Source organism: Chiloscyllium punctatum, chromosome 8 (genome assembly GCF_047496795.1).
Source record: "Chiloscyllium punctatum isolate Juve2018m chromosome 8, sChiPun1.3, whole genome shotgun sequence".
In the NCBI taxonomy this organism is placed as follows: domain Eukaryota; kingdom Metazoa; phylum Chordata; class Chondrichthyes; order Orectolobiformes; family Hemiscylliidae; genus Chiloscyllium; species Chiloscyllium punctatum.
The window spans coordinates 31,945,375-31,971,971 of NC_092746.1; the positions used below are offsets into that span (position 1 = coordinate 31,945,375).

The window sequence follows — 26,597 nt, forward strand, 5'->3', positions numbered from 1 at the left end:
TCTCTGTATTCCATGAGATCTAACCTTGCTAACCAATCTCCAATGGGAAACCTTGTCAAACGTCTTACTGAAGTCCATACAAATCGTGTCCACCACTCTGCCCTCATCAATCCTCTTTATTACATCTTCAAAAAACTCAACCAAGTTTGTCAGACATGATTTCCCATGCACAAACCTGTGTTGACTATCCCTAATCAGTCCTTGCCTTTCCAAATACATGTACATCCTGTGTCTCTGGATTCTCTCCAACAACTTGCCCACCACTGACATTAGGCTCACTGGTCTATTGATCCCTGGCTTGTCCTTACCACCTTTTGTAAACAGTGGCACCACATTAGCCAACCTCCAGCCTTCCGGCACCTCACCTGTGACTATCAATGATATAAATATCTCAGCAAGGGGCCCAGGATTCGCTTCTCTAGATTCCACAGAGTTCTATGGTATACCTGATCAGGTCCTGGGGATTTATACTTTACACATTTCAAGACATCCAGCACTTCCCCCACTGTAATATGAACATTTTTTCAAGATGTCACCATCTGTTTCCCTATAGTCTATATCTTCCATGTCCTTCTCCACAGTAAACACTGATGCAAAATACTCGTTTAGTATCTCCCCCATCTCTTGCAGCTCCACACAAAGGCCGTCTTGCTGATCTTTGAGGGGCCCTATTCTCTCTCTAGTTCCCCTTTGTCCCTAATGTATTTGTAAAAACTCTTTGTATTCTCCTTAACCCTATTTGCCAAAACTATGTCATGTCCCATTTTCACCCTCCTGATTTCCCTCATAAGTATATTCCTATTGCCTATATGGTCTAAGGATTCACTTGATCTACCATGTCTATACCTGACATATGCTTCCGTTTGTTTCTTAACCAAAACCTCAATTTCTTTAGTCATCCAGTATTCCCTACATCTACCAGCCTTTCCTTTCACCTTAACAGGAATATACTGTCTCTGGACTCGCGTTATCTCATTTCTGAGGGCTTCCCATTTTCCCGCTGTCCCTTTACCCTTTAATTGAGTTCCTAAATACACTTAATCATCAATTTTCAATGTAACTTGCAAAATCACTCGAAACAAAGCAAAGCTTATGATTTTACATTTCTGAATGTTACCAATTAGAGAAAGAAAAGCAGCTCACCCCAATAATCCTGGAAAACACAACAGCAAACGCTGGTGAGACAGCACCAGATACCACAGCAGTGAGAGCTCCTATAGCAATGTACAGCCACTCTGGCTTGTTCAAAGAAAGAATTTGTGAATATGAAATTTCTTGCAAGTTTTCCTCCTTAAAAATTTGAAAACAAAAATAAATAAATAATTACAGCTCTAGTTTAGCATTTTCTATTTCAGCGTGATACAGCTTAACTCTAAAATGCCTTTCATTTGATATTGTGGAATATTGTTAGACTGAATCCTTAGATCACAGAACACATTTTATATGATAATTCAGCTTTTCTGTCACCGAGCATTGTATGTGTTTGTTTTGGAAAATAAATGGTATTGATCTCATTTTAGGATCAAACAACAGTCGACAATGTTTGGATCACATTTTGTTGAAATGGAGGCATCGGAACTGGCAACACAGACATTTGATTTTGACTCTGTTGGAATATCAGGGTCCGGGCCAAGTCAACTGGTTCACATGGTAACAGTGAGCAGCCTTTCAAAGTTGATGCATCTTAAATAATACCTGCAGAATACAGTCTATGTGACCAAGTTGGTGGCTACGGAGAGAGGATTAGGTCTCTCAATATATTAGTAGAGATGTTAGAGATTTTTACCTCTAGTTTATCCCTTTATAAAGTAAACTATTTAATCAAGCTTATAAGCTGTATTTCATATCAGGACTTGAACCTTAAGACCTTTCTTAAACTGTGATATGAATCCTTTGATGTTTTCAGGCAGCTCGAACAAACAGCACAAATTCTTAACATGGGAACTGCTTCCCCTTGTCTTTGTTTCTTTGGCATCTCTCAGGCCCAGGTCTGGAGCAGGTTGAGGTTCCAACGACTCTCAGTTCCTGGTGCAGTTCAGAGGCAGCAGTCATTTAGACAGAGATCCTGCATTTCTGATATTTTTCAAGCCTTTTGCATATACTTTTGCTAAAGATCCACCAACAGTGTAGAGGATTTCTGGTCCCTTAAGCTTGAATAGATCTACCAACTCCTTGCATTATTTTAGATCAAGTAAACAAATAAACCAATATTAGATAGCTGTGTATTGAAAGTTACTGAACTGGAAATCTACCATAATTCTCAACTGACCATGGTGGGGATATTTTATATATAAATTAGAAGTTAACCACAATTAACTTCCTGAAAGAAAATGATTGTTTTTGAATATTACTCTGGCATGTAATAATTGCAGATGTTAAGCAGGGAGTGCAGAGGTAAGAACATGATTTCAATGACAACTTAAAGTGTAATTTCATCTTGCACAGGTATCACTGTCAAATAAATACTTACTCAGAATGAACAGCTGTAGCACCCCAGCAGCCAATATTTATCTCTAATAATCGGTAGCAACACAATGTGCATAGGCACAGGTGGATTTTTTTCTGCTGTTCTCCTTAAAAAATATTTATGTTGCAAGCTGCTGAAGTGTGTGCTGATACTTCAGGGGAGGGCAATGGGGCATTTAGATTCTCCATGGATGACAGGGCCAACAGTCTACCTCCTTGATCAATGAGTTGAAGGAATGGCAAAGAAACTGAGGAATGGCAGACAGCAAATAAGCTGATTAAAGTTATATCAGTAACCAAAAGAGAAATAAAGGGAGGTGTTGGAAATTGAGGGCCCTTCTGAAACATTTAGTATTGCACATTTAATATTTCCAATGTTGTGTGAGACCTCATTTAACTGTGCTCCAAGTAGTAACTAGCCTTCTACAAACAGAAAGCAAATCTGGGGCATGTGAAAACAATGGCCACAAGGTCACAAGGACAGCAAAGATTTATTGGATCCACATTACTTTATCATCAATACAGCATCTGAGAGAATTAGGATATTTTGGTCTTAGAAGAATGACCTTCATATGGAGGTGGGCAAGGGGATATCGGCCATCTTGATCATAATTAGTTGCTCCTTGGTCATTGGCCAAAGGATTCAGACAGTTGATTGATGCAATGTAAACGCTCATTCATTATAAGTAGGTAATCTTAACAAGTACACAAGAGCAGAGAGTAGTCCTCATTAGATTGTCCTTGAGATGGTAGTCCTCAGGGTCTGGTCTTCTTCAGATGGAAAATGGACTTGGAGAGATTGAAGAAAGACCTGGGGAAAACTTCAGCTGGAAAATAGGATACTTCCTTCACAGCTTTACTGAGATTTATAAGTTCCATGGCCAACAGCTTGTTTATCCTTTGGTATTAGTGACTCATCCTCAATTGTCATGACTGTCTATTTTCCCTGTCTAATTAACTAATTGTCAGATCTAAACCTCTGCTCTTTAGAACCTCAAAGTATCTGAAAATTGTTTACAAATGGTCAACTGACTATAATCATGTGATTATGCCTCCCCAAAATCTAACAGAAGAAAAGAAAACCACAATTAGAGAGAGTGAAAAAGTATAGAGTGTAAATATGAAAATGCTGCAAAATCTAAAGAACCACTCAAAATAATTTGCTGCAACAAAAACAAGACTCAATTGTTTGCTTGTACTCCTTGTGGGAAAAATGGTGGAGGGATATCCTACAAATATAAATCTCACTAAAAAGGTATTTCCATAGTTAAGTAGTAACTCTCTGTGGAGAGTTCAACAGACTATTAATATGCTGTTGTGGCAATTTCTTGAAAATGGCAGGGACACTTTGGGAAAGCTACTGTCCTTTTCACAAGGTTTGAAACAAAGCAGCACAAATTTCCAACTTTTTGTTGAGATGGTCACAACTAGCGTTATCTCCTTAATCCACCAGTTACTGCACAATTTATTTATTAATATTGGCAAATTAATCTTGCCATTATTTTATCTGTAAATTATACTCTGATATGTTGGATGAATATAATTTGCGTACTGAACATGGATCCTGAACCCGTGGTGAGCACTGCTTTTGGATATAAACTTAAGAGAATATCAAACTAAATATTTCCTGATTAATGCTGTGTCTACTGGCAAACAGGAGGATTTACATACAATAAAAGCCTGTACGAAAGGAATATCAGTCAGGGTAGGGTTACAATTCAGAGACTTGGGTTTTAGATTGCATGATTATAAACTTATTCTTTTGCATGTTACTTTTTTCTTCACTATCAGTTTCTAATAATAAAGCATGAATTTCATGGTACTTTATTTTGAGACACCACCATAGTCAGTCAAATCTCAGGTGGCGATGAAACAGACTACAGATGGGAGGTGGAAGACCCGGACAAATGGTACACTGAGAACAACCTAGCTCTCAATGCCAGCAAAACCAAGGAACTCATTACTGACTTTTGGCAGGATATTACTCGTGCCCCCCTACACATTGACAGCACAGAGGTGGAACGAATGGAGAATGTCAAGCTCCTCGGAGTGGTCATCCACAACAGGCTTTCTTGGACTCTTCATGTGGACGCACTGGTTACAAAGGCCCAACAATGTCTCTTCTTCCTCAGGCAACTGAGGAAATTTGGCATGATGGCAAATACCCTTGCCAACTTTTATAGGTGCGCCATCAAGAGCATTCTGCCTGGATGTATCACTACCTAGTATGGCAGCTGTACCATTCAAGATCGGAAACGGTTACAGAGAGTGGTGAACTCAGCCTGGACAATCACAAAGGCCAACCTTCCATCTATAGAATCCATCTATCAGGCCCGCTGTCAAGGAAAGGCCACCAGCATTCCCAAAGATCCATCCCATCCTGGCAATGCTTTTCTACAACTTCTACCATCGGGGAGAAGGTACAGAAGCCTGAACTCACGCACCAGCTGGTTTCATATCAGTTTCTACCCTACTGTAGCTAGAATACTGAATGGACTCATAAACACTTGCCTGTACCTGTGTTTTTGTTTTTGCTGCTGTTAACCTATTATTTACTTTTCTATGCTACTTAACTCTGTGACCTGCCTGCATTGCTTATGAGACAAAGCTTTTCACTGTGCCTCGGTGCATGAGAAAATAAATTCAGTTCAATTCAGTTCAAATGTTTGAAAGAAATCGAAGCAGGAACTGCATGAACCCGGTTTGTGAGTGAAACCAAGTTACTGAGAGTTCTGAGAAAATGTCACTGGACTTGAAACATTAACTGTGATTTCTCTCCACAGAGGCTGCCAGATTTGCTGAGCTTTTCCAACAATTTCTGTTCTTGTTTCTGATTTCTAACATCCACAATTCTTCAAGATTTTATTCCTGAGATTACCTTTTTTTTTAAATCATGAGGTTAATGTTAATTACTTCTCTGATTACTTCATAGTCATGGAGATGTACAGCACAGAAACGGACCCTTCGGTCCAACATGTCCATGCCAACTTCACATGTTTCTGATTTTCCTCAGAATAAAAGTAAAAAAAATCCACACAAATGTATACTGTATATTGAAAAACATTTGCCAATATTAGTTCACATTATTATTTAAGTCTAACCGGTTCCTTCTCTTGCTCATTGGCTTCTGTTGTTGGTTCTCGTTCAGAGGAAGCAAATTGGTGATGTTTCCTGCTTGATTTTCTTTTAAAGCTGTTCCAGTTGATAATCTTTACACTTTTCTGTTCATTTTCTAGTTGTTCCACTTCCTTCAAAGTATCATCTGTTTCTTCATCACTTTCACTCTCCTCACATGAATTCTTAAACATAAAAACACACAAGCCATTATTTTGGTGTTAGTATTGCTGATTCTAAATAGATAATTTGAACCCCAATTGCCCTTTATAAACCAAAAGAGTCAAAATCACCCAGACTACTTAACATGCCGTGGAGTTGTGATGAATTGCTATTTCCTGGGGTTTTTTTTGCTTGCTCAGTGCTGTAGGTTAGTGCACTTGGGACATGTTATCATAACCAACAGGGCTCATTTTCATATATGCATAGAAGTTGAAGACAATATCAGGATCTGACAACAATTTTAAAATCCAGATCTAAGTGGCACACTGTAGTGAGTTTCCTAGCAGGAAACAATAGAGTGGATTAGTGTCAGGAGGCTTCCAAAACCACAAGATTTTGTTTTCCTTTTAATGGTCACTCATATAGTAGTATGGATGCTCCTACAAATTATAGATATCCTCAATCGGAGGAATTGGTTTAGCTCAGTTGGCTGGATTGTCAGTTTATAGAGTAGTATGACGCTAACGGCGTGGGTTCAATTCCTATCACTGTTTTGAGGTTACCATGAAGGACTCTCCTTCTCAACCTCTTCCCTCAACTGAGGTCTGGTGGCCCTCAGGTTAAATCACCACTGGTCACTTCTCTCTCTAATGAGACAGCAGCCCCTATGGTTTGGTAAGACTATGGTAACACAACAACATTCTCGATTGAAATTCCACCATTATATAAAATGAACCATTTCAGATGTTAAGGGCTATTCACATTGTTATTGTGAACAGTTGAAAGTGTTGCCAAGGTAAATGTTGATTAATTTCTTAATTGCTTGGAACAGGGACATTCGTGTCCTTCTCGCGGAGGGCTATGTTGACATTCTAGGGCAGGTCAATATTAAGAAGGAGATGGTGTTGGATATCTTGAAAATCATTAAGCTAAGTCAGTAGGTCCTGATGGGATCAGATGTAATGATACAGCTCAATTAACAAAAGCTTTCATACAACTCAACTTCTTTGCCCAGGGTTTTTCTAGATTTTCACAGAATACATATATGTCACAAGTCAATTTGTTTTGGACCACTGTACAAATTAGGAGACATATTCTTTTTATGGTGAACATAATTATTTCTAGCTAGCAGAAAGGAAAATGCAGTGTGTTGCCCCTCTGACAAGAAACTTCTTAAGAACACTAGAACATTTGATGTGAGACTTCTATTCTTTTGCTCAGGAAGGTGTTCTTGGAATAAAAAGGAATCTCTGAATTTTTCTTCCTCACCATGTAGTGCATATTGTTGTTTCTCTGCCGTGAATTGCTTTGATACTTTACCTCGTTATATGAAGTGCTGGTGGCAAAATTCTAAAGTGACATCTATCACAAGGAAACTGAATAATTAAGGCTGAATTTGTAATTTTCTGGTTTCTGGTGAAGATGTGTTCAGCTTACCTGTTGCATTACCAGGGAATAATAGATCCCTTTTCTTTCCATGAGTTCACTGTGTGTTCCTTGTTCAGTGACCACTCCATTGTCAAAGGCAGCAATAACATCGGCAGTGCGAATTGTTGAGAGGCGGTGGGCAATCACAATGGTGGTCCGACCTGCTCTTGCCTGTAATGAAAGAGAATGATTAGAGAAGGTATTACCAAACCTTGCTCAAAGGGATTGAAAACTGAAAAATATTCATCTGTAAGTCTCAAAGGTTATTTTAATTACAGTGTCCTTTTACCGGGATTGGTAGGTCCAGATCATCCTGACATTCATTTTGCCATTGCTCAAGGAATCCAGAGTGGGTACCAATGTTATTACTGCATTAAACAGTCACAGCAAAATCCATTCATAAAGGTAACAGCTTCCCAACTGGCCTCACTGCTGTGAAGAAATATTTTTGCAATAAAATTCAATAAAGGTGGTTGCTTTTCAGACTGGAGGCCTGTGACCAGCAATGTGCCACAAGGATCAGTGCTGGGTCCACTGCTTTTCATCATTTATATAAATGATTTGGATGTGAATGTAGGTGGTATAGTTGGTAAGTTTGCAGATGACATCAAAGTTGCAGGTGAGGTGGACAGTGAAGAAGGTTACCTCAGAGTACAACGGGGTCTTGATCAGATGGGCCGATGGGCCAAGGAGTGACGGATGGAGTTTAATTTAGACAAATGTGAGGTGCTGCATTTTGGAAAGGCAAATCAGGGCAGAACTTAGACACTTAATGGTAAGGTGCTGGGGAGAGTTGCTGAGCAAAGTGACCTTGGAGTGCAGGTAGATAGGATAGTGAAGAAGGCATTTAGTATGCTTGCCTTTATTGGTCAAGCCAGCTTTGACATAAATTCCTGGAAAGATTTTGGTCTCTATATTTTTTGTACCCTATCACATTTCATAGTTAAAATGCCTCTTGCAAAACAACGCATGTACTTTCTGTACTTTGGGATGATAGTAAAATCTAAACATTTTGACTCCCCCTCCACTCTGCCAAGGACATGCAGGTCCTGGGCCTCCTCCATCACTGCGCCTTCACCACCCGATGCCTGGAGGAAGAACGCCTCATCTTCCGCTTCAGAACACTTCAATCCCAGGGCATCAATGTGGATTTCACCAGTTTCCTCATTTCCCCTTCCCAGCTCCAACCTTCCAGCTCAGCACCATCCCCATGATCTGTCCTACCTGCCTATCTTCCTTTCCACCGATCCACTCCACCCCCCTCTCTGACTTATCAACTTCATCCCTACCCCCATTCACCCATTGTACTCTTTGCTACCTTCCCCCACCCTCCTCTCTGATCTATCACCTCCATCCCCACTCTCATTCACCTATTGTACTCTATGCTACTTTCTCCACACCCCCACTCCCCTTTCATTTATCTCTCCACTCTGCAGGCAGCCTGCCTCTATTCCTGATGAAGGGCTTTTGCCCGAAACATCAATTTTCCTGCTTCTTGGATGCTGACTGACCTGCTGTGCTTTTCCAGCACCACTCTAATCTAGACTCTGGTTTCCAGCATCTGCAGCCCTTGTTTTTACCTAGTTATTCATCCTCTACCAATGTTAGGTGATCAGGTACTTAGACCCAGTACAGACAGGAGAATCGGTGGCAACACTCACCCCCAGCCGTTAGTGATTGGTTCTGTAAAGATATGATAAAGTTATTTAACTGTACTTATTCTCCCAATGTACTGGTTAGAGTGGAGTGATTTCCGTTAGAACTCTTAATCTACAACAACTTCTTGTGTATACACATATATTAACAGAGCTGAAAAATATATTGCTGGAAAAGCGCAGCAGGTCAGGCAGCATCCAAGGAGCAGGAGAATCAACATTTCGGGCATAAGCCCTTCTTCAGGAACATATTAACAGATCTACCATAGTCAAGATTTATTCTCTTGAAATGAAAGGAAGGGACAAACAAATCTAGGACTCTTAGAATGCAAAAAACCATTGAAATTATGCTAACATGGAAAGTGTGTGCTTATGACAGATGTCAAGTGAAAAATACAACTGGGAATCAGACTGATTGTCGAAGGGTCAGAAGAAAAGAGAGTCAAAAATCAAATAAGAGAAGCAAAAAAAAGGAACATTATTAGAGATTAGCAGCTTACATTTGAGAAAATCCCAGTGTTTTTGATAAAGAGATGAATGGTAGAAGGAGAGGCAGAGCTGATCAGAGATCAAGGGGACACAGCTGAGGTATTAAATTTAAAGTTTTTAATTATCTTGAAAGAAGAGAAAATTTGGGTGCTTGAGCGGTTTAAAATTGATGGAGATTCGATATTACACAAGTTGTCTTTACTTAAAGTTGACTAGGAGCTGTGATCAGATGAGATACATTCAGGGACACCGAAGGAAGGGAGAATGAAAATTGTGGAGACACTAACAATTTTTCAATCTTTCTTAGACTCGGGGTGACGCCAGAGGATGAGAGAATTACAAAGGTCGTGTCCTTTTAAAATGACAAACCAGTCAGTTTAACTTCAGTGTTGGGAAACTGCTGGAACTTATTAAGGAGCTAATGGAGTGAGTTGATGAGAGCACCTCAGCTAATGTGTGGTGTACATGGGCATCCAAAAGGCAGTTGATATGATGCCATACAACAAAACTTCTCAGCAATGTGGAAACCATTAGAGCTCATGGAAAAAAGGGACAGTAACAACAAAATTGGCAAAGTGACAGGAAATAGAAAATAATGCTTAGTGGGTGCATTTTGGAGTCAGAAATCAATGTTGGAAACTTCAGGTTTCCTGATATAAATTAATGATCTAGACCTTGGGGAACAGGATACAATTTCAAAATTTGTGGATGATACAAAAGTTGGAAGCATTGTGACGAAGTAAATTAATGTAAAAAATCAAAAGGATATAGAGAGATTGGTGGGATGGGGAGAATGGGGCCGGACAAAATTCACTGTGGAAAACGTAATATTAGGACGAACATGGAAAGACAACACATTATAAGGCGCACAAATCTAAAGGGATTGAAAGAATAGAAGGACCTAGGTATATATGTGGCCAAGTCATTGACATAATCAGGTGAGTTTGGAGTTAATAAAGCACACACAGCATCCTCGGCTTGATAGGGATATTAAAACTACAGGTAAGGAGGTTATGTTGTACAAACATTAATCCAGCCTCAGTTACAGTACTCCACCCAGGTCTGGGTACTGTGCTTTCGAAAGCACAGAAAACGTTAATGTGAATGTTTTCAGTCGTGAGGAATTTCAGTTATTAAGATAGATTGGAGAATTTGGGACTGTTTTTCTTGGAGAAGAGAAGGCTGAGAGGAGATCCAATAAAAGTATTCGAAATATGAACAAAATAATTGGGGAGAAAATGTTGCCAATGGGAAAGGATTGAGAATGAGAGGGCGTAGGTTTAAAGTAATTTGTTAAAATAAAAGGTGATGTGAGGAATTATTTTTTCCACACAATGAGTGGCTAGTGTCTGGAATGTTCTGCCTGCAAGAGTGTGGATAAGGCTAATTAAATTGTTACATTCAAATAGGAAATTAGATCTCCATTAAGTAGAGTTACAGGGAGAAGGCAGGTGAATGGCACTAACTGAGCTGCTCATTAGGACAGCATGCACAGACATGTTGGACCAAATGGCCTCCTTCTGTGCTGTAATAATTCTGTGATCCTGTGATGTTGCTTGAAGTTCTGCATCATTCCAGTTCTCTCTCCATTATCACATGATACTGACATCATCTTTACACATGCTGCTGTTATCTCATTACTCTATAATAGTAACTAACTAAAAGCAAAATTTACATCTATGCTAGCAACAGTGTAAAGATTCACATATATGTGTTTAACGATTTACTTGAAACTACAACCATTAGTGAAGAAGCCTTCAGCAGAACTTTATGCTGACAGCTATGAAAGATGCTGAGGTTATGGAGTTTCTGGCAATGGCGATATGGGTTGGGGTGGGGGGGGGGGGACGTTTTTGGTCATTCAACTTCTTGCATTCCTGGTGCTTTTGAAGTCACTGCACTTTATACTTTCAGAAATGTTCAAACTGAGCTTTCTAAAAAAAAACCCGTACTACTCTAGTCTTTTCCTTAGACAAATTACTGTCTTTTGCTGCTCAAATATTCTTTGATGCTTTAAATTCTTCAACTTATTTAATGGTTATTTTTATTGTTTGGTTAAGAATACTGTTTACTTCATCTAACAATAATTCTACTAGTTTTTCCTCTCGGTATTTCTTTGTTGATTTTGTCCCTCCCCCCCCCACCCCCTCTTTCAAATTTTATTAAGATGTTTTCCTTTTCTGAAGGATAAGAATCTGAAACATCAACTGCATTCTCTTTCCAAATACTAACTGGTCTACTATGTGCGTCCAGATTTTCTTCTGTATTTGGATTTATGGAGAAGGAAAAGTTGTACAGATACATTATAGAATCATTGAAATGGAATGCATTACAATTAGTAAATATATGTTTGGAATTTGAGAAACAAAATGGAACACTTTACTTAGAACAAAGCAAAATTCTCACAGAAAGTATTTCTGAGGGAAAAATAAGTCAGAAAAACAACTGTTCAAAAACAAGCTCATCATGTTTGCTGAAGACATTTAGTCACATATCTAACCGAGAAGCAAGACTTACCTTTTTAGTATAAGTTCAATGACCAAAAGAGCAGGTCAGGAAATATAGCATGAAGGTCAACACATTTCACAGGATTTTTTTATTTTAAATTAAAGAATGGAAAATCCTACAATACTCATTGGGCTCCATGGACAAACAAATGTCTATACGCAGTACTTGGAATGCACATTTGTGTCTTTCATCAAATTTGCGGCAAAACCTTTGAGAATATTGTACACATATTGAAACTAATAGCTTAACAGTACTGGGGAAATACTGCACCAGATACAGATCAACTGGTCATTCATCACAAGGACATTTGTGAGATGGTACTTTACAAAAACTATGTGCTGCATGTGTCTACCTGTAGCAGCAGCCACACATTAAAATCATGCATGAAGTGGTTTAAAATGTTTCTAAAATATATAACAATGCAATTTTTATCTTTTAAAACTATCACCAACTTGGCTTACTCAGTAAGAAAACTGACCCAAAAAGTAAGAGTAACTGAAAGAACTTTGGCATTTCCTATATTCTTGAATTTTCAAAGTTTAAGGAATTTTGTGTCCCTTGCGTCAATATATTGCCCATACAGCAATTAAGAAAAAGAACATTACTCACTTACACAAAGTACAGAGTCAGGTTTTTTTTATAGCCTGCCGTTTATTAAACCAGTTTCATCTGAAGCATGCAAACCGTACACATAGGAATTTAAAACTTTAAATTCTCAATTAAAGTATTGCATAAATATACACTGAATTTGATAGCATTATAAATGAAAATAAATCAACTGGTTTGTTTTATCCAATCATGAATGAAATCAAAATGTAAATATTAATGGGTTTATATTGATGGTTAAGACTTCCACTTTGATTCTTACTCCTGCAATAAATGTTTTGAGACAACTATCTTTAGCAAGTACAAAGTTCCATCAGTTGTTCATGAGTCACCACAATCAACATTCTTGCTTCAATCAACATTACCTACTGGCTGTTTATTTACAGACAGTTTGCAGCTCTACAATTCTAAAATCCTGTAGCTAAGTGGAGATTCCATAAATATACTTCTTAATTCAAGAAATCTAGATGAAATCTAAATAAGAGATACCAAGTTGAAAAGAATAGGAAGGAAAATAATGTAAGCAATGCTTGAATTTCAAATAAGTATATTTCATAAAAAGCAGGGAAGACTGAAGTGCTGAGGAATCACATTTGGAATGGATCTAAGCTAAGATTTAAAATGATTGGACTCAAAGAAGGTGCAGTTTGTCTTGTTTTCATTACAACAACAATTAAGAGAGGAGTATTTAATGCTAGTGAGGAACAAAAAAGGAAACCTGAGGTAAAATTGGGGTGACCATGTTTTCTAGACTGAGTCCATGAATATACAGAGCGGGAGCTTAGAAGGTAACCAGGATGTAAATCTAGATTGCATCATAAAGCAAGACTAAACATCGTTGGAAGATCATATTTTAACAGTTAATATTGGGAATGACAAATGTAAAACAGGATGTGATGTCATATTATAAAAGTCCATTCAGTCAATACTTTTTAAGAATGTCAAATTTCTCATATATACTGACTAAACAGGTTATGGTTCAATCTTGTACAGAAAATTGGTAGCAGAACTTCTTTATGGTTAGTGTGCTTTTGTGCTCTTTTATAGATGATTCTCAAAATGGAACCCTGATCTACATGAAATGGAAACTGCAAAATTAACATCATGCGGACGTTTCCTTTTTAGGTAATTGTAAATAAGGAAATGGTAAAGCTGCAAATACACAAACTTTGACAATGCTATTTTCAAGTTATATCAAGTCTGGAATGTTGCATGTATACTATGTGATACACCATACAATGTTATGGCAACTGCAATAGTGCTGCACCCTCTAAGTTATAGCTAATTGCAATAATTCCAATAGAAATGTTCTGTGTACTTCCCTCTCATGCATTCTTAATGAATAGATATTTACCAAATATTTTATCCAAGATAACCTAAATTAAATACACTGTTCTATGGATCTGTTATGCATTGGAAATGTTTCAAGATGACAACTTGAAGTTTGAGTTTAGTGTTGTTGGAGAGTTGTTTGGCGAACACAGGATTGTTCTGGGGATTGGTTTATCCAGGAATACAGGGATGGACAGTTAACAGGTAGCTTTAAACTAATCTATCTGGCAGAAACTGGTTCAGTTACCCATTTTGCATTGCACTTACAGATGATAGATAGCCATTGCAAGAGCCCACAGTTTCTATACTGTGCTCCGTAGAAGCTAACAGTGTGAAACTGATCACAAATTCTCCTAAAGTTAACTTCAGGAAAGAGATGCTGTGAAATTTAATAGCAATTTCCTTGATAATTTCTTACCTTATCCAATGCTGCCTGCACTATTGATTCACTCTGTGTATCAAGAGCAGATGTTGCTTCATCCAGCAGAAGGATCTTTGGGTTTCTGACCAACGCACGGGCAATAGCAATTCTCTGTTTCTGTCCACCACTCAGCTGGGCACCTCTTTGACCAACCATCGTATTAAATCTCTAGAAATTGCATAAGTACAAAAAGTAAACTATTAGGAAAAATATATCTCCATACTTGCTACCATGCAGGGACTTAGAATGATGACAGAAGGTATTGCTTGGTCTAACAATCAATTATTGCATTAGTAAAAGAGAACAGAAGACTTACATTTATATCTTTTATGCACTCAGAACATTTTCATGTGCTTCACTACCAATAAAGAGTTATTGAAGTGTTATAACCACTGCATAGGAAACCTTCCACACGATAATCCAATTATTAGCCAAAATTGGCTGTGATAGTAATGATGAGGGTAACAGTGCATTCAATGCCCTTACACACAAATCACTCAACGTGCCACAATTGTGCATTGTTATATTTTGAGGTTTTATGATGCTATTGTATTTCAAATTGTCTCTTTAAATTAAGATACAATGAAGGAGTGAAGAGACTGCTCTGATCACTGCCCAACAACAAACCAAGTGACTTGATTAGGAAGAGATGGGGTGCAAGGTTGATTTAGTGGGAAGAAGGTATTCATGAGATTTCAAAAAAAAAGGAAAGAGCAGATGAGCTGACTGTGGACAGACTTGCATTCTCCAATTTTTCAGACAGAGGGGATAGAGGTCACACACAAAGAGACAAATCACTATGGCTAGTGAGGCTTGCAGAGAGAAGAAACTGAAAGTTCTCTGTGAGCTACCAGGCAGAATGTGGTAGGGAATGTGGTCTCTGGTCAAAAGATATACACAAAGATACATTGAATCCAAAAGATTCATCCTAGCATGCCAATGTGAAAAGAATATCCCAGTATCAACTCCCCATACATATACTGACTATTTCTAATGTCACTATACAGTTTGTAACTTAAGGGACCCAAAACTTTTCTTGTATTCCAGCTGTGGTCTGACCGGTGTCTTGTACAATTTGACTATGACACCCCTATTTTTGTCCTCTATTCCAGTTGAAATAAAGGACAGCTTTCCCTATTAGCTGTTGAAACTGGCTTCTCGCTGTTTCTAATTCATAAGTGAGGGAGTGCATTGCTCTATTTGCTTGTCCAGCTGACAGTATCTTGTAAAAATCTTGTAAAAAACAGACTAGAGCCAAGTGTAAGTATGAAGTAAGTTAGTAACAAACAAGTAAACTGGTGCTGTTTGCTTACCACTCACTGTACAGTTTGTGGAGAAAGTGAGGACTGCAGATGCTGGAGATCAGAGCTGAAAATGTGTTGCTGGAAAAGCGCAGCAGGTCAGGCAGCATCCAAGGAGCAGGAGAATCGATGTTTCGGGCATGAGCCCTTCTTCAGGAATTCTCATTCCTGAAGAAGGGCTCATGCCCGAAATGTTGATTCTCCTGCTCCTTGGATGCTGCCTGACCTGCTGCGCTTTTCCAGCAACACATTTTCAGCACTGTACAATTTGGGCCATTATGTTTTATAATGATCAATGAGCACTGTTCATTGTGCACCTCTTTGTCCTGAATTAAAATTTCCAGTAATTTCTGTGTTATGTTGAAAACAATGAGCTATATTGATCTAAAATAAATTGTAGGACAATAGAAGATCTACAGCTCTCAAGCAGGTGGACTGTACCTCAACCACTGAGTTACTTTTGCAGCCTTTGAAGATATGTGGCCAAAATAATAATCTCAGCTTGTTATTAATTCTGTCCACAATTTTTCTCTTCTTTGTAGGATAAATAGAAAAATCACCTCATGATTGTGGTCAGGAAATCAACCATTTGTATGAATAGTGCTGCTTCCTTCAAGTTGGTCATGAGTAGTTCACCTGTAGTGTTATAGTTTTCCACACAGTAACGATAAAAATTGCAGCTACCATTCATATTGTGATCTCACAATAATAAAATATCCCAATTCACTTACAAAGAACATTAACAATGAAAACCTTTTTTATACCATGCCACAGAAAAATATTTCAGAACAGAGGGCCAGGACATTAGGCATTGGGAAGAATTCTCTGGTTCTGAAGTTAATAGCTCTGGCTTAGGGAAGGCAACTTAATTAGGCAAAATCATGGTATCCCAGGATCCTGCCACATTCCCATCTCTACCAGAACCAACTTCTGGTTGGAAAGGTTCAAACTCAAACCTCCCACCCTGCAGCTAATTCAGGCCTTTAAATGGTCAATTAATAACCACCTAAGCACCATTTAAAGCTCTAATCCTACCTGGACTGTAACTATTGAGAGACTGGATACAGCCAAAAGAGTGACCAATTAGAGCCGTGTCCCTGACCTTCTCCTGACCTGATGAGGTCAAAAGTCCATTGGTGACCAATCACATGCCTGATCATTGGAAGATCCAGTTATTTATCAAGGTTTAACATAACACAGACAGCATTTAACAAAACACACAGCATCATCTCTGCTAACCTCTTGCACTTTCACACTTAACCTTAGAATGGGAAGATACTATATAAAGAGTTCAGTTTTTCAGAAATCTTAAAGCTTAAGAGAAAAGTAGAAAGGTAGGAAGGCAGGAAAATATATAGAGAGAGAATCTCAGACATTAGTGCAAGGCAGATGAAAGGACAATAATGGATTGTTTAAAACAGATAGCTTATAATATCATAGCTGCTGTATGACCAGCACATGATTCCTCATTTACGTTAATCAGACCAAATTAATATCTGCATACTATCAGTTATGCTATAGTACGCGTTTCTTTAATGCAAATTGGCTATAATGTGATTGAAGAGTTTAGACCATCATTTGTAGAAAGTGAACTTTCCTTACCTGTATTGGCTACAACTCGATTCTGGTCCTATTGGTTTAAATGGTGCTGCTATTACCCAATTTTCTTACAAAATAGGATCACACAGGAATGGAACTATTGCATTATATCAACAGACTGTAATTGTCATGAAGTTAAATATGATAATAGTGAAATATTAGAGTGCACTATATGCTGTTATCATTTGTGATAACAAGGAACATTAAATACTACCAACTGAGCAATCAGTTAATGCATATGCTATTCAGACTTTTCAATGTTACTGCGCAAGAGGATATTTTTGAACACATTTGACTAACATAAAAGGAAAACCTCCCACCTCAATGTATGCGAGTTTCCAGAGATCAAACCTGGTGGGATTTGTGTTCAAGTTATTTTCTCTAACTCAGACATCGATGTAGCATGTTACAACAAATGGAAAGTAGAAAGATTCAACATAAAACGTCTTCTACAGAAATCTTGTCACTCAAAACAAAAACGAGATAAACAGGATTTGTGCTTTTGTAAAATTCAAACATTCACTTACATCAGGAAGCATTGATATAAAGTCAAAAGCATTTGCTTCCTTTGCAGCTTGCTCAATCTCTTCATCAGTTACATCCTCTCGACCATATCGTATGTTTTCAGCAATTGTTGTGGCAAATAATATTGGTTCCTGGCTCACAATGCCAATGTGTTGTCTCAGCCACTTCACATTCAAAGTACGGATATCATGCCCATCAAGAGTGATCTAAAAGAACAGATAAAGTGATTATTTTTCAGTTAAGCATTTTCTATACTATTCATTTAGCAGTTGCCAAAGTAATTTGCCCAGATTATGTATTTAACCTGTTTCAATTTTCTTTTCCCAATATCCAACATGCTAATGAGTTGCAGTTGTTTTCGTGAATTGTTTGTTTTGTTGTCACCTCCTGATTCTTGCCTCCTCTGCACTGAATTCTATATTCGATGAATGATGCATTGGAATTGAGTTTTTTTATGGGGGAGGGGTGCAGAGTGGAGAGGGAGCCCTTGAAAGTTTTTAAAAGGGGTGAGGTTGGCAGGAGGACAAATGACCCTTTTTCACACAATGAGACATCTAAATCTGTCAAAGCTTTTAGTAGTTTACCTTTTGTCAGGCTAGAGCCAGTCAGTTTGAACAGAAGGAGAAAAGTAAGTGCATAGTTTACCTGGGGTCATCGATATCAGAAGATTAGAGCAAGGATGTGGAAATTAAACAATAGATTAATTCTAGTTGGAGTAATGGCAATAAGTTATTACATAACTTATATTACATTACATATACATATGGCAAACATGAGGAGAATAATGAATGGGTACTCATGAGATGAATTTGCTGAAACAGTTGTGTGAAGTGATGAGAAAGAACAAAAACTGAATCGACTGATCAGTGGGACAGTGAAGATTGTGGGAGCACCAAAGAATGTAGCCAAGAGGACAATGAAATGATACAATTATCCAAATTGCAAAGAGAGAGAAATGTGATGAGATTTTTTCCTATGAGAAAATGGAGTGATGTAGTGGAAGGATTGAAAGGACTGACAGGAGGACTTGGTGAAGAGGTATCAGTTAGAATTGTAGTGAAAAGGTCCCATATCGCACATATTTCACTGACTCACAAAGAGCAGAAGACATGACATAATCTTCCTTAATGTTAATCTCAAAATAACTATTAATTTTGTGTCTGGATCATTGATGTAGATAAACAATGAACAGCAAGAGATTCAGCGCCGTGGTACGCCAATGGACAGTTAAAAAAAACCTTTGACCTGTGCCTCCTGTCACTAAGGCCGTATTGGCAAATTACCCTGTGAAATTGCTGGAGAAACTCAGCAGGTCTGGCAGCATCTGTGAAGAAAAGGCAGAGTTAATTTTCAAGTTGTGCCTTTTAAGTAGCCTGCCTATATCCTCAGTTCATTGATGCAAAATGTTAACTCTGCTTTTTCTCCACAGATACTACCAGACTTGCTGAATTTTGCCAGCAATTTCTGTTTTTGTTACTGAAATACCAAGCATGTTTTTTATCTTTGTATTTCTCTTGTAGAGTTCATGACCAGCTTTGACAAATTTGACTTCTCATTGACAACTTTGAACATTCTGGCAGTTCTTTCAATAGTTTTGGCTGTCCCAATCATCATCAGCAAAATGATAGCAGGGTTAATTGAGAGTCGCTATCAAGTAGCATTTGCTCAGAATAAAAAACACCTGCTCAGTGATTCTCAGTTTGGATTTTGTCATGGCCCTCTAACCCCTGACCTCACTTCTGTCTTTTTTTAACGCATTGTCAAGATGTGATCTCCCACAGGAGTCTATGCTTCATCTTCAACTTTTTAGAATTTACATCAATAACTTCAATAAAGCATTCAAAGATGTGGTGGCTGAATTTGCAGTTAACATAAAAATAGTTCGGGAAGTACGTACCAAGCTGACCCAAGACCTTCGCCTAGCTATTCAAATCACTGATATCAGATCTGCTATTATCTGGTGTAATCTCCACTCCCCAGAGGCTCCAAACTCCCATGACCTGCTAAATAGCTAGCTGTATCCAAGAACTATGCATGCACAATCTATGGATTGCTTCCACTCACAACCGCATCATGATTAGAGGGACCAGATTCAATGAATAATTTAAGAATCCTGGCTTCTTCCTAACATTCTTGCTGTGATGAAGATAGTCTCAGTCATGATGAAAAGCTAAGTCCAATTGCATCGCATCTATATTGTCTGGAATTGTAAGAATACCACCCCCTTGAATGATGTTAATGAACACATAACAAAGACTTGAAGAGAGTTTGAACATAACTTCAGTAGAGACAGACATAATTATATATAAGCAGGACATAGTTCCTTACTACATGATTAAACTTTCACCCTATGAATCCACCATGGTTCAGCAATCTCTTCCAAAACATTCTAGCTAACACACAAAACTAGCAACACGTAGAAATAAATTTTCTCCTTACTTTCATGGTAAATGGAAGAGCACTATAAACCTTGCTGCTTAGTTCTAGATTCCTCCATAGGGGGAGACATCATATCAGTATCTTGCCTGTCAACACCCTCAGAATCTTACATTTCAATTAGATAGTGTTTCATTCTTTGAAACATCAATGAATATTGGCACCACCTGATCAAAACTATGCATAGTACTCAGGTTGTGGTGCCAACAATGTCCTGTTGAGTCCTAGCAAGTCTTCCCCAATTTCATAATCTAACTCTTTGCAATAAAGGCTGATGCTTTATTGTCTTCTTAATTACTTGCAGTACCTGCATTCTGAAGGTTTGTGGTTCAAATAAGAGGACAGACAGATTCCTCAAAAAACAATTTACGCTCTTTTGAATGGAAACATGAAATCAAACTTTTAAAAAGTTGTCCTAAAAAATACAAATTAACAAGGACTTAAGCTTATAATCAAAATGTCCACCTGATTTGCAAAAATATCCATCCTGTATTCAACTTAATTAGAATGAAAACAGCAAATCTGTAAAAGGACGAAAGGCAATAGCCCCCTGAGTGTGAAGGTCCCTCCACCTGCTTCATTAACAAGGCAGTCACCTGGGTATTCAACTGTTAGAGATGACCATTTAATGTTAATTGTTTGGATAATAGAACCCTTCTTTAAGATGCATCAGCGGACATAATCTAATTGACTTACAATTAAAATGTAAGATTCAAATTACTGTTAGTTTGAGAGAATGGTCAAACACCTCTACGTGTTTCTGTCTGAACAAGAAGCTAAATTTGATTTCCTCTTTTTCCATATTCCTTGGAAGCTTTGAACCTTGCTTGCTACAGTTCATTGTCTCCACATGTAGCAAGCAACGATTTTACAAAACGGACTGAATTCTACAACTGTGTTAGTGAGTTTTGAGAAGATTTGTAACTCATGTTGCAGGTCTGGATGTAAGTTTGCTCACTGAGCTGCAAGGTTCTTTTTCAGATGTTTCGTCACCATACTAGGTCACATAATCAGTGAGTCTCCAGTGAAGCACTGGTGACATGGCCTACTTTTTATTTATGTGTTTAGAGGTATGTGGTAGCCCACCAACCCATCAACACACTAAAACAGCAGCTAATGAACTTGAAAGACCCTACACAGGCAACAAGCAAAACTAATGTCATTTACAAAATACCTTGAGCTACACTGGATGAACAGGCAGAAATTTAGCTACCAGGATACATGAACATCAACTAGCCACAAACATCCATGACCCACTATCATCCTTACATAGAGATGAGAAAGGACACCACTTCGACTGGGACAACACATCCTAGGTCAAGCCAAAGCGGGACATGCGTAAAAATTCCTAGAAGCACGGCATTCCAACTGGAACTCTACCAACAAACACACTGACTTGGATCCCATTTACCACTCCCTGAAGAAAATAACAGGAAATAACATTGCCAAGGTAAATAACATCACCAACCCAAGGAAACCTAAACACATAAATAAAATACTGGCCATATTACCAGTGTTTCACTGGAGGCTCACTGATGATGTTACCGCGTATAGTGACAAAATGTCTGAAAATGAACTTTTCAGCTCAGTGAGCAAATTTACATCCAGATCTACAGCTGTATTTCCTGAAGAACAATCAACTGAGTTGTCTACATCTTTAAATTAGAAGCACAGACATTCAAATTTGGGCTGAAACCAGCCAAAGTCACCAAATTATGTACTCTTTTACTTTTCTTCAAAGACTCTAAATTGGACATCTTACCCTTTCCTCCAATGTAACTTGTGTGTATGGATTGATTGGGAAAATCAGTATTTCTTTATATAGATTGATTTAAAGATTATAAACTATTGGAATTATTGTGAAACACAGGAAAACTTGACTAATTGGTTATTTTATTATCATAGCAGATATGCAGTCAAGTATTTACTGAATTGGAAAATATTATTTTTAAATGAAAACTTGTTGTGTTCAAACAAGGAGGGCAAAGATAGGAGCTATTTGACTGTTCTGATTTAGTTGGAACAGTTTAGATAATCTGGTTTTCTATCCATCCCATGAGAGTTTACCATCTTGCATTTTCCTATATTATAATCCATTTTCTGCCCACTCACTTAAACTACCTGTATTCTTTTGCCAGCTCTGAACTTTCTCACAAGCTTGCCGTCCCAACTATTACTTTTCATCAAAAAATTTGTCTAAAAAAACACTTGGTTCCTTCAGCCAAGCATTTAATATCAATCATAAATAATTGAGATCCTAGTAATGTTCCCTGTCGCATTCCATACGTTACTGTTTGTGAACATCTAAATGACATACTTCAGTGGATGGGGCATACCTCTCTGGGACCATTGATCTCATATGAAGCCTGCTGTTATACTGTGAAATGCCAGAGTGCCATTTAATTTGACAGGCCCTGCTTCAAAGAGCAAAAGGTGTGTTCCCCGCTGGCTCTTCAACCAGTTTGTGAAAATCCCTGTGACAGGTAAGAAATCCAGTTCTGCAATCTTATTTAAAGCACATCATTTATTAGAATTGCACCATTTATGTGATGGAGGACAAGAAACACAACATAGTTCCATTGGCAAGTAACTCCAGCTGTTACATAATTAACAATTGTGAAATGCATTTAAGCAATGATGTGTTGAAATTTTTTTAATGAAGGGCTGATTGCTACAATCATCAGTATGACATAACTAAGTGTAGTTTCTATTCACAATACTTGCATTAATTTGTGCTAGGAATGTGATTTCCCTGGTAACGCCAATAGTTGTTCGCCGTTCTTAATTGCCTTTCAGCAACTCATTGGCTTACGAGGCTATTTCAGAGGGCACTTTGGAGTGAACCACATTGCTGTGGGCTCAGTGTCATATACAGGCCAGATAAGGTCAAGAAAGCAGATATTTCCTTTCCTGAAATACCAATGAGTTTTCAATGACAACATCATGTTTTTAATAATCTTTTATAATAAAGCTGGTACTATATTCTAGTCATGATTTGGAGATGCTGGTGTTGAACTGGAGTGTACAAAGTTAAAAATCACACAGCACCAGGTTATAGTCCAACAGGTTTATTTGGAGGCACTAACTTTTGGAGCGCTGCTCCTTCATCAGGTGGTTGGTGGACTATAACTTATACTCCACAACTACTTGATGAAGGAGCAGCGCTCCGAAAGCTAGTGCTTCCAAATGAACCTGCTGGACTGTAACCTGATGTTGTCTGATTTGAACTATATTCTAGATTTGTTAATTAATAGAATTTAAACACCTCCTGCGCTGTGATCGGATTTGGACTTACGATTCCAGAATATTCACCCACAATTCTAGCTGCAGTCCTCACTTTCTCCCAGAATTCTAGAGTAGTAAAGTTACCATCATGCTACAAATCACAATGTCATTAATATCAAAAATGTATCTTTGAACTTACCTCAATCCTAAATTAATGATTAATCAAATTAATTCCATGCACTGCATTTGAAACTGCTTCTTGAAATACATTGGGACATTGAATTCATGAGTGTCATTCAAGCGCATTTATTTTCCTTTAGATTAAAGGTGGCTTCATGATAGATAGCAGACATGGGACTCACAAATGAGATGGGTTAAGGGTCAAGGGTAGGGGTCTGCAGGCATAATGTTGATTGACAGTGGCTTGAGATCCACCAATTGAGATTTACAACCTCAATTCCGTTCTTTAGTGCATAAATATTACTTGTGTAACAACAGACAAACTTCAGTGATCTGGAGTTTTCAATCCTGATGGATGGGAATAGTGGGCATGAAATTCAATGTCACCACTTAGTTGGCATTCCCTTACTGGCTCCATCCTGCCCCCAGGCTATTCATCACCAGGCAGAGTCAGAGACAATCAGGCCTTCTGCCTGCAAGCAGGATGTAGCCACTTATTGACAGTTTGAAGACTAATAATGTCCTGTTATCAGAGGCTGACTGTGACCTTTCAAACCACATGGTTATAGTCCCAACAGGTTTGTTTAAAACTACAAGCTTTTAGAGCCTCCCTCCTTCCTCAGGCCGAATGTGAGACATAAAACATTGGACACATAATTTAAAAGTAAAAGATCGAAGGGTCATACAACTTATGCAAATGTACTGAACAATCCTAGATGGCCATTAAGTCTTTAATCATTAAGAATGGAGATACAGGTTTCGATTGACTAATATTTAAATCCTAGAATTTCTTTCAAGTCACTGCCCCAAGATAACTTTCCAATACAAAGGTGACATCTCAGGTCAAACAATGCATGTTAGGTGTAAGGTCTTGTTTTGACTTGTTTGTCATACTTGGATAACATCAAGCTCGTGAGGGAGAGTCAACTTGATTATGTTAGTGGGAAATCATGTTTTAAATCATCAGCAAACATCCTAAATGTGATCTTATCATGAAGGTATGATCATTGATGAAGTAGCTGAAGGTGGCTGGGGCTAGTACAGTGTTATGAGAAAATTTCAGAACTCAGACAATTTCTCTTCAACAACCATAATCATCCTCCTTTGTGCTCATTATGACTTCAGCCCGTGGAAAGATTTCCTTCAATACCCACTGACTCCACTTTTGCTATGGTTCCTTGATGCCACACTCAGACAAGTGTGGCTTTGATGGCAAGACAACCCCTCAAGCCTCATTTTTGGAGTTCAGCTTTTGCCCATGTTTGGATCAAGGTTGTAATAACAGCAGAATCCAGTGAACAAGTTATTTCTTTGCAAGTGCCCCTTGATACCATGAAATGTTATTCATGAAGATGTTTCAAGGTTATCCATTCCTTTTATTATTTCTCTGTAATGAGGGGATTCTAAATCAAGACTTAAAGCTTAATAGCAGGCATATTTTTCAATTATTATAATATTATTGTTGGTACATAATAATCTTCCATTCATGGTGATTGTTAATCTTGGATGTGATGCTGTTTGCATGGGTAATGTTTTCTCAATACCATGAAATCTGCACTTGAGGTCAAAGTTTTCAACACTGGGTTTAAGTTAGAATTGATGTGTGACCTTAATGATATAGTGCTCTCCTAAGAGCTCAGTAAATGTAATACAATCTTACCTCTCCTGCTTCTGGATCATAAAATCTCTGCAGCAGTTGAATTGTTGTACTTTTACCACAACCACTAGCTCCAACCAATGCAACGGTCTGTCCACTCCATACTTTCATGTTCAAGCCCTTAAGAATCTGAGATTTAAAAAAGAACTGTGATTTACAAGCCTGTAAAATAAAAGGTGTTATGGATAACAATACAAATTAAAAGTTATGGCCATATAATGTTTCTAAACATACATTACACAGATTACTTATGCGTTGTGTTTTTTTTAAACTTGTCACTGTCAACATTTGAACCTTCCATTCAGAGGAAGATAATATAGAATATCAAATTATAATAGTTTGCATGTTATTTATTGATGAATATTGTAAAAAAAACTTATGGACTATTCTATAATTCACCCATTCTGTTAAAAATTGGACTGTTATACCTTTTCTTGAAGAATATTATTGATGACTGAGCACCAAATGCTGAAAATTAATCAGTTGAGAGAGATGGATTTTAAAGATGTCAGGGAATACAAACTGGGACATGAAACAAACTGAAACATAATTCATCATCAAAGGTAAACTGCTCCTTAATAAGAAATTTGTAAAAAGAATATCAACAAAACTAATCAAAGGCCAAATAACAATCTAGGCTATTAAATTCAAGTCATAGAGACCTACAGCAGACCCTTTGGTCCAACACATCTGTGCGGACCAGACATCCCAAACTGACCTAGTCCCACTAGCCAGCATTTGATGTATACCCCTCTAAACCCTTCCTATTCATATACCCAACCAGATGCCTTCTAAATGTTGTAATTGTAGCTGCCTCTACCATCTCCTCTGGCAGTTTGTCCCAGACACACACCACCCTCTGCGTAAAAAAAAATTACCCTTCAGGTCCTTTTAAAATTTTCCCCTCTCACCTTAAACCTATCCTCTCTAGTTTTAGACACCCCCTATCCTGGGAAAAGACCTTGACTACTCACTCTATCCATGTAACTCATGATTTTATAGACCTTTATAAGGTCACCCCTCAGCCTCAGATGCTCCAGGGAAAAACAGTCCCAGCCTCTGCAGCCTTAAAGCCACCTTTGCAGTCAAGCAAAATGAAAATTTACTAACTCAAATTAAGCAAAAGGACAAAGGTTTTTTTTAATGGAAATAACTCATTCAAATTTAGCAACTTTGATTCAAAAGGTGTAATATTCGTTAACTCATTTTCAAATGAACTGGATAGGTATATGGTGAGGAATGTGATTATAATCTGTAGGGAAATGTACTAAAGAATATAAGGAAACAATCAGTGGAATACTGTGGTTCTCATCCTCCTGGCACTAGAACATGGCATTGAGAGAATGCAGCTTTTCACATTTGAAAGTAGTTTAGATTTGATTCAAGGATTTTCTTTGAACATTTAGTTAACTCTTTAAGCCACCAGTTTGATTCATCTAGAAGAAATGGTGGAGATTTGAGGATATACTCAAAAGTTTGGATCATTAATCTTT

At 37.9% G+C, this 26,597-nt stretch overlaps 1 protein-coding gene across 3 annotated transcripts in view; it reads right to left on the reverse strand.

The window, feature by feature from the left end:
• The window catches only part of abcb5 (ATP-binding cassette, sub-family B (MDR/TAP), member 5), a 95,328-nt gene that overhangs the window by 34,355 nt on the left and 34,376 nt on the right, over positions 1-26,597 (reverse strand). For all 3 annotated transcript variants that reach the window (XM_072575333.1, XM_072575334.1, XM_072575335.1), the window contains 6 exons: positions 25,108-25,233; positions 17,609-17,812; positions 14,179-14,349; positions 7,180-7,341; positions 5,568-5,765; positions 1,144-1,290 (listed from right to left, as the gene is read on the reverse strand). In XM_072575333.1, coding sequence (XP_072431434.1) covers positions 1,144-1,290; positions 5,568-5,765; positions 7,180-7,341; positions 14,179-14,349; positions 17,609-17,812; positions 25,108-25,233 — 1,008 coding nt within the window. The remainder of the gene's footprint in view (positions 1-1,143; positions 1,291-5,567; positions 5,766-7,179; positions 7,342-14,178; positions 14,350-17,608; positions 17,813-25,107; positions 25,234-26,597) is intronic.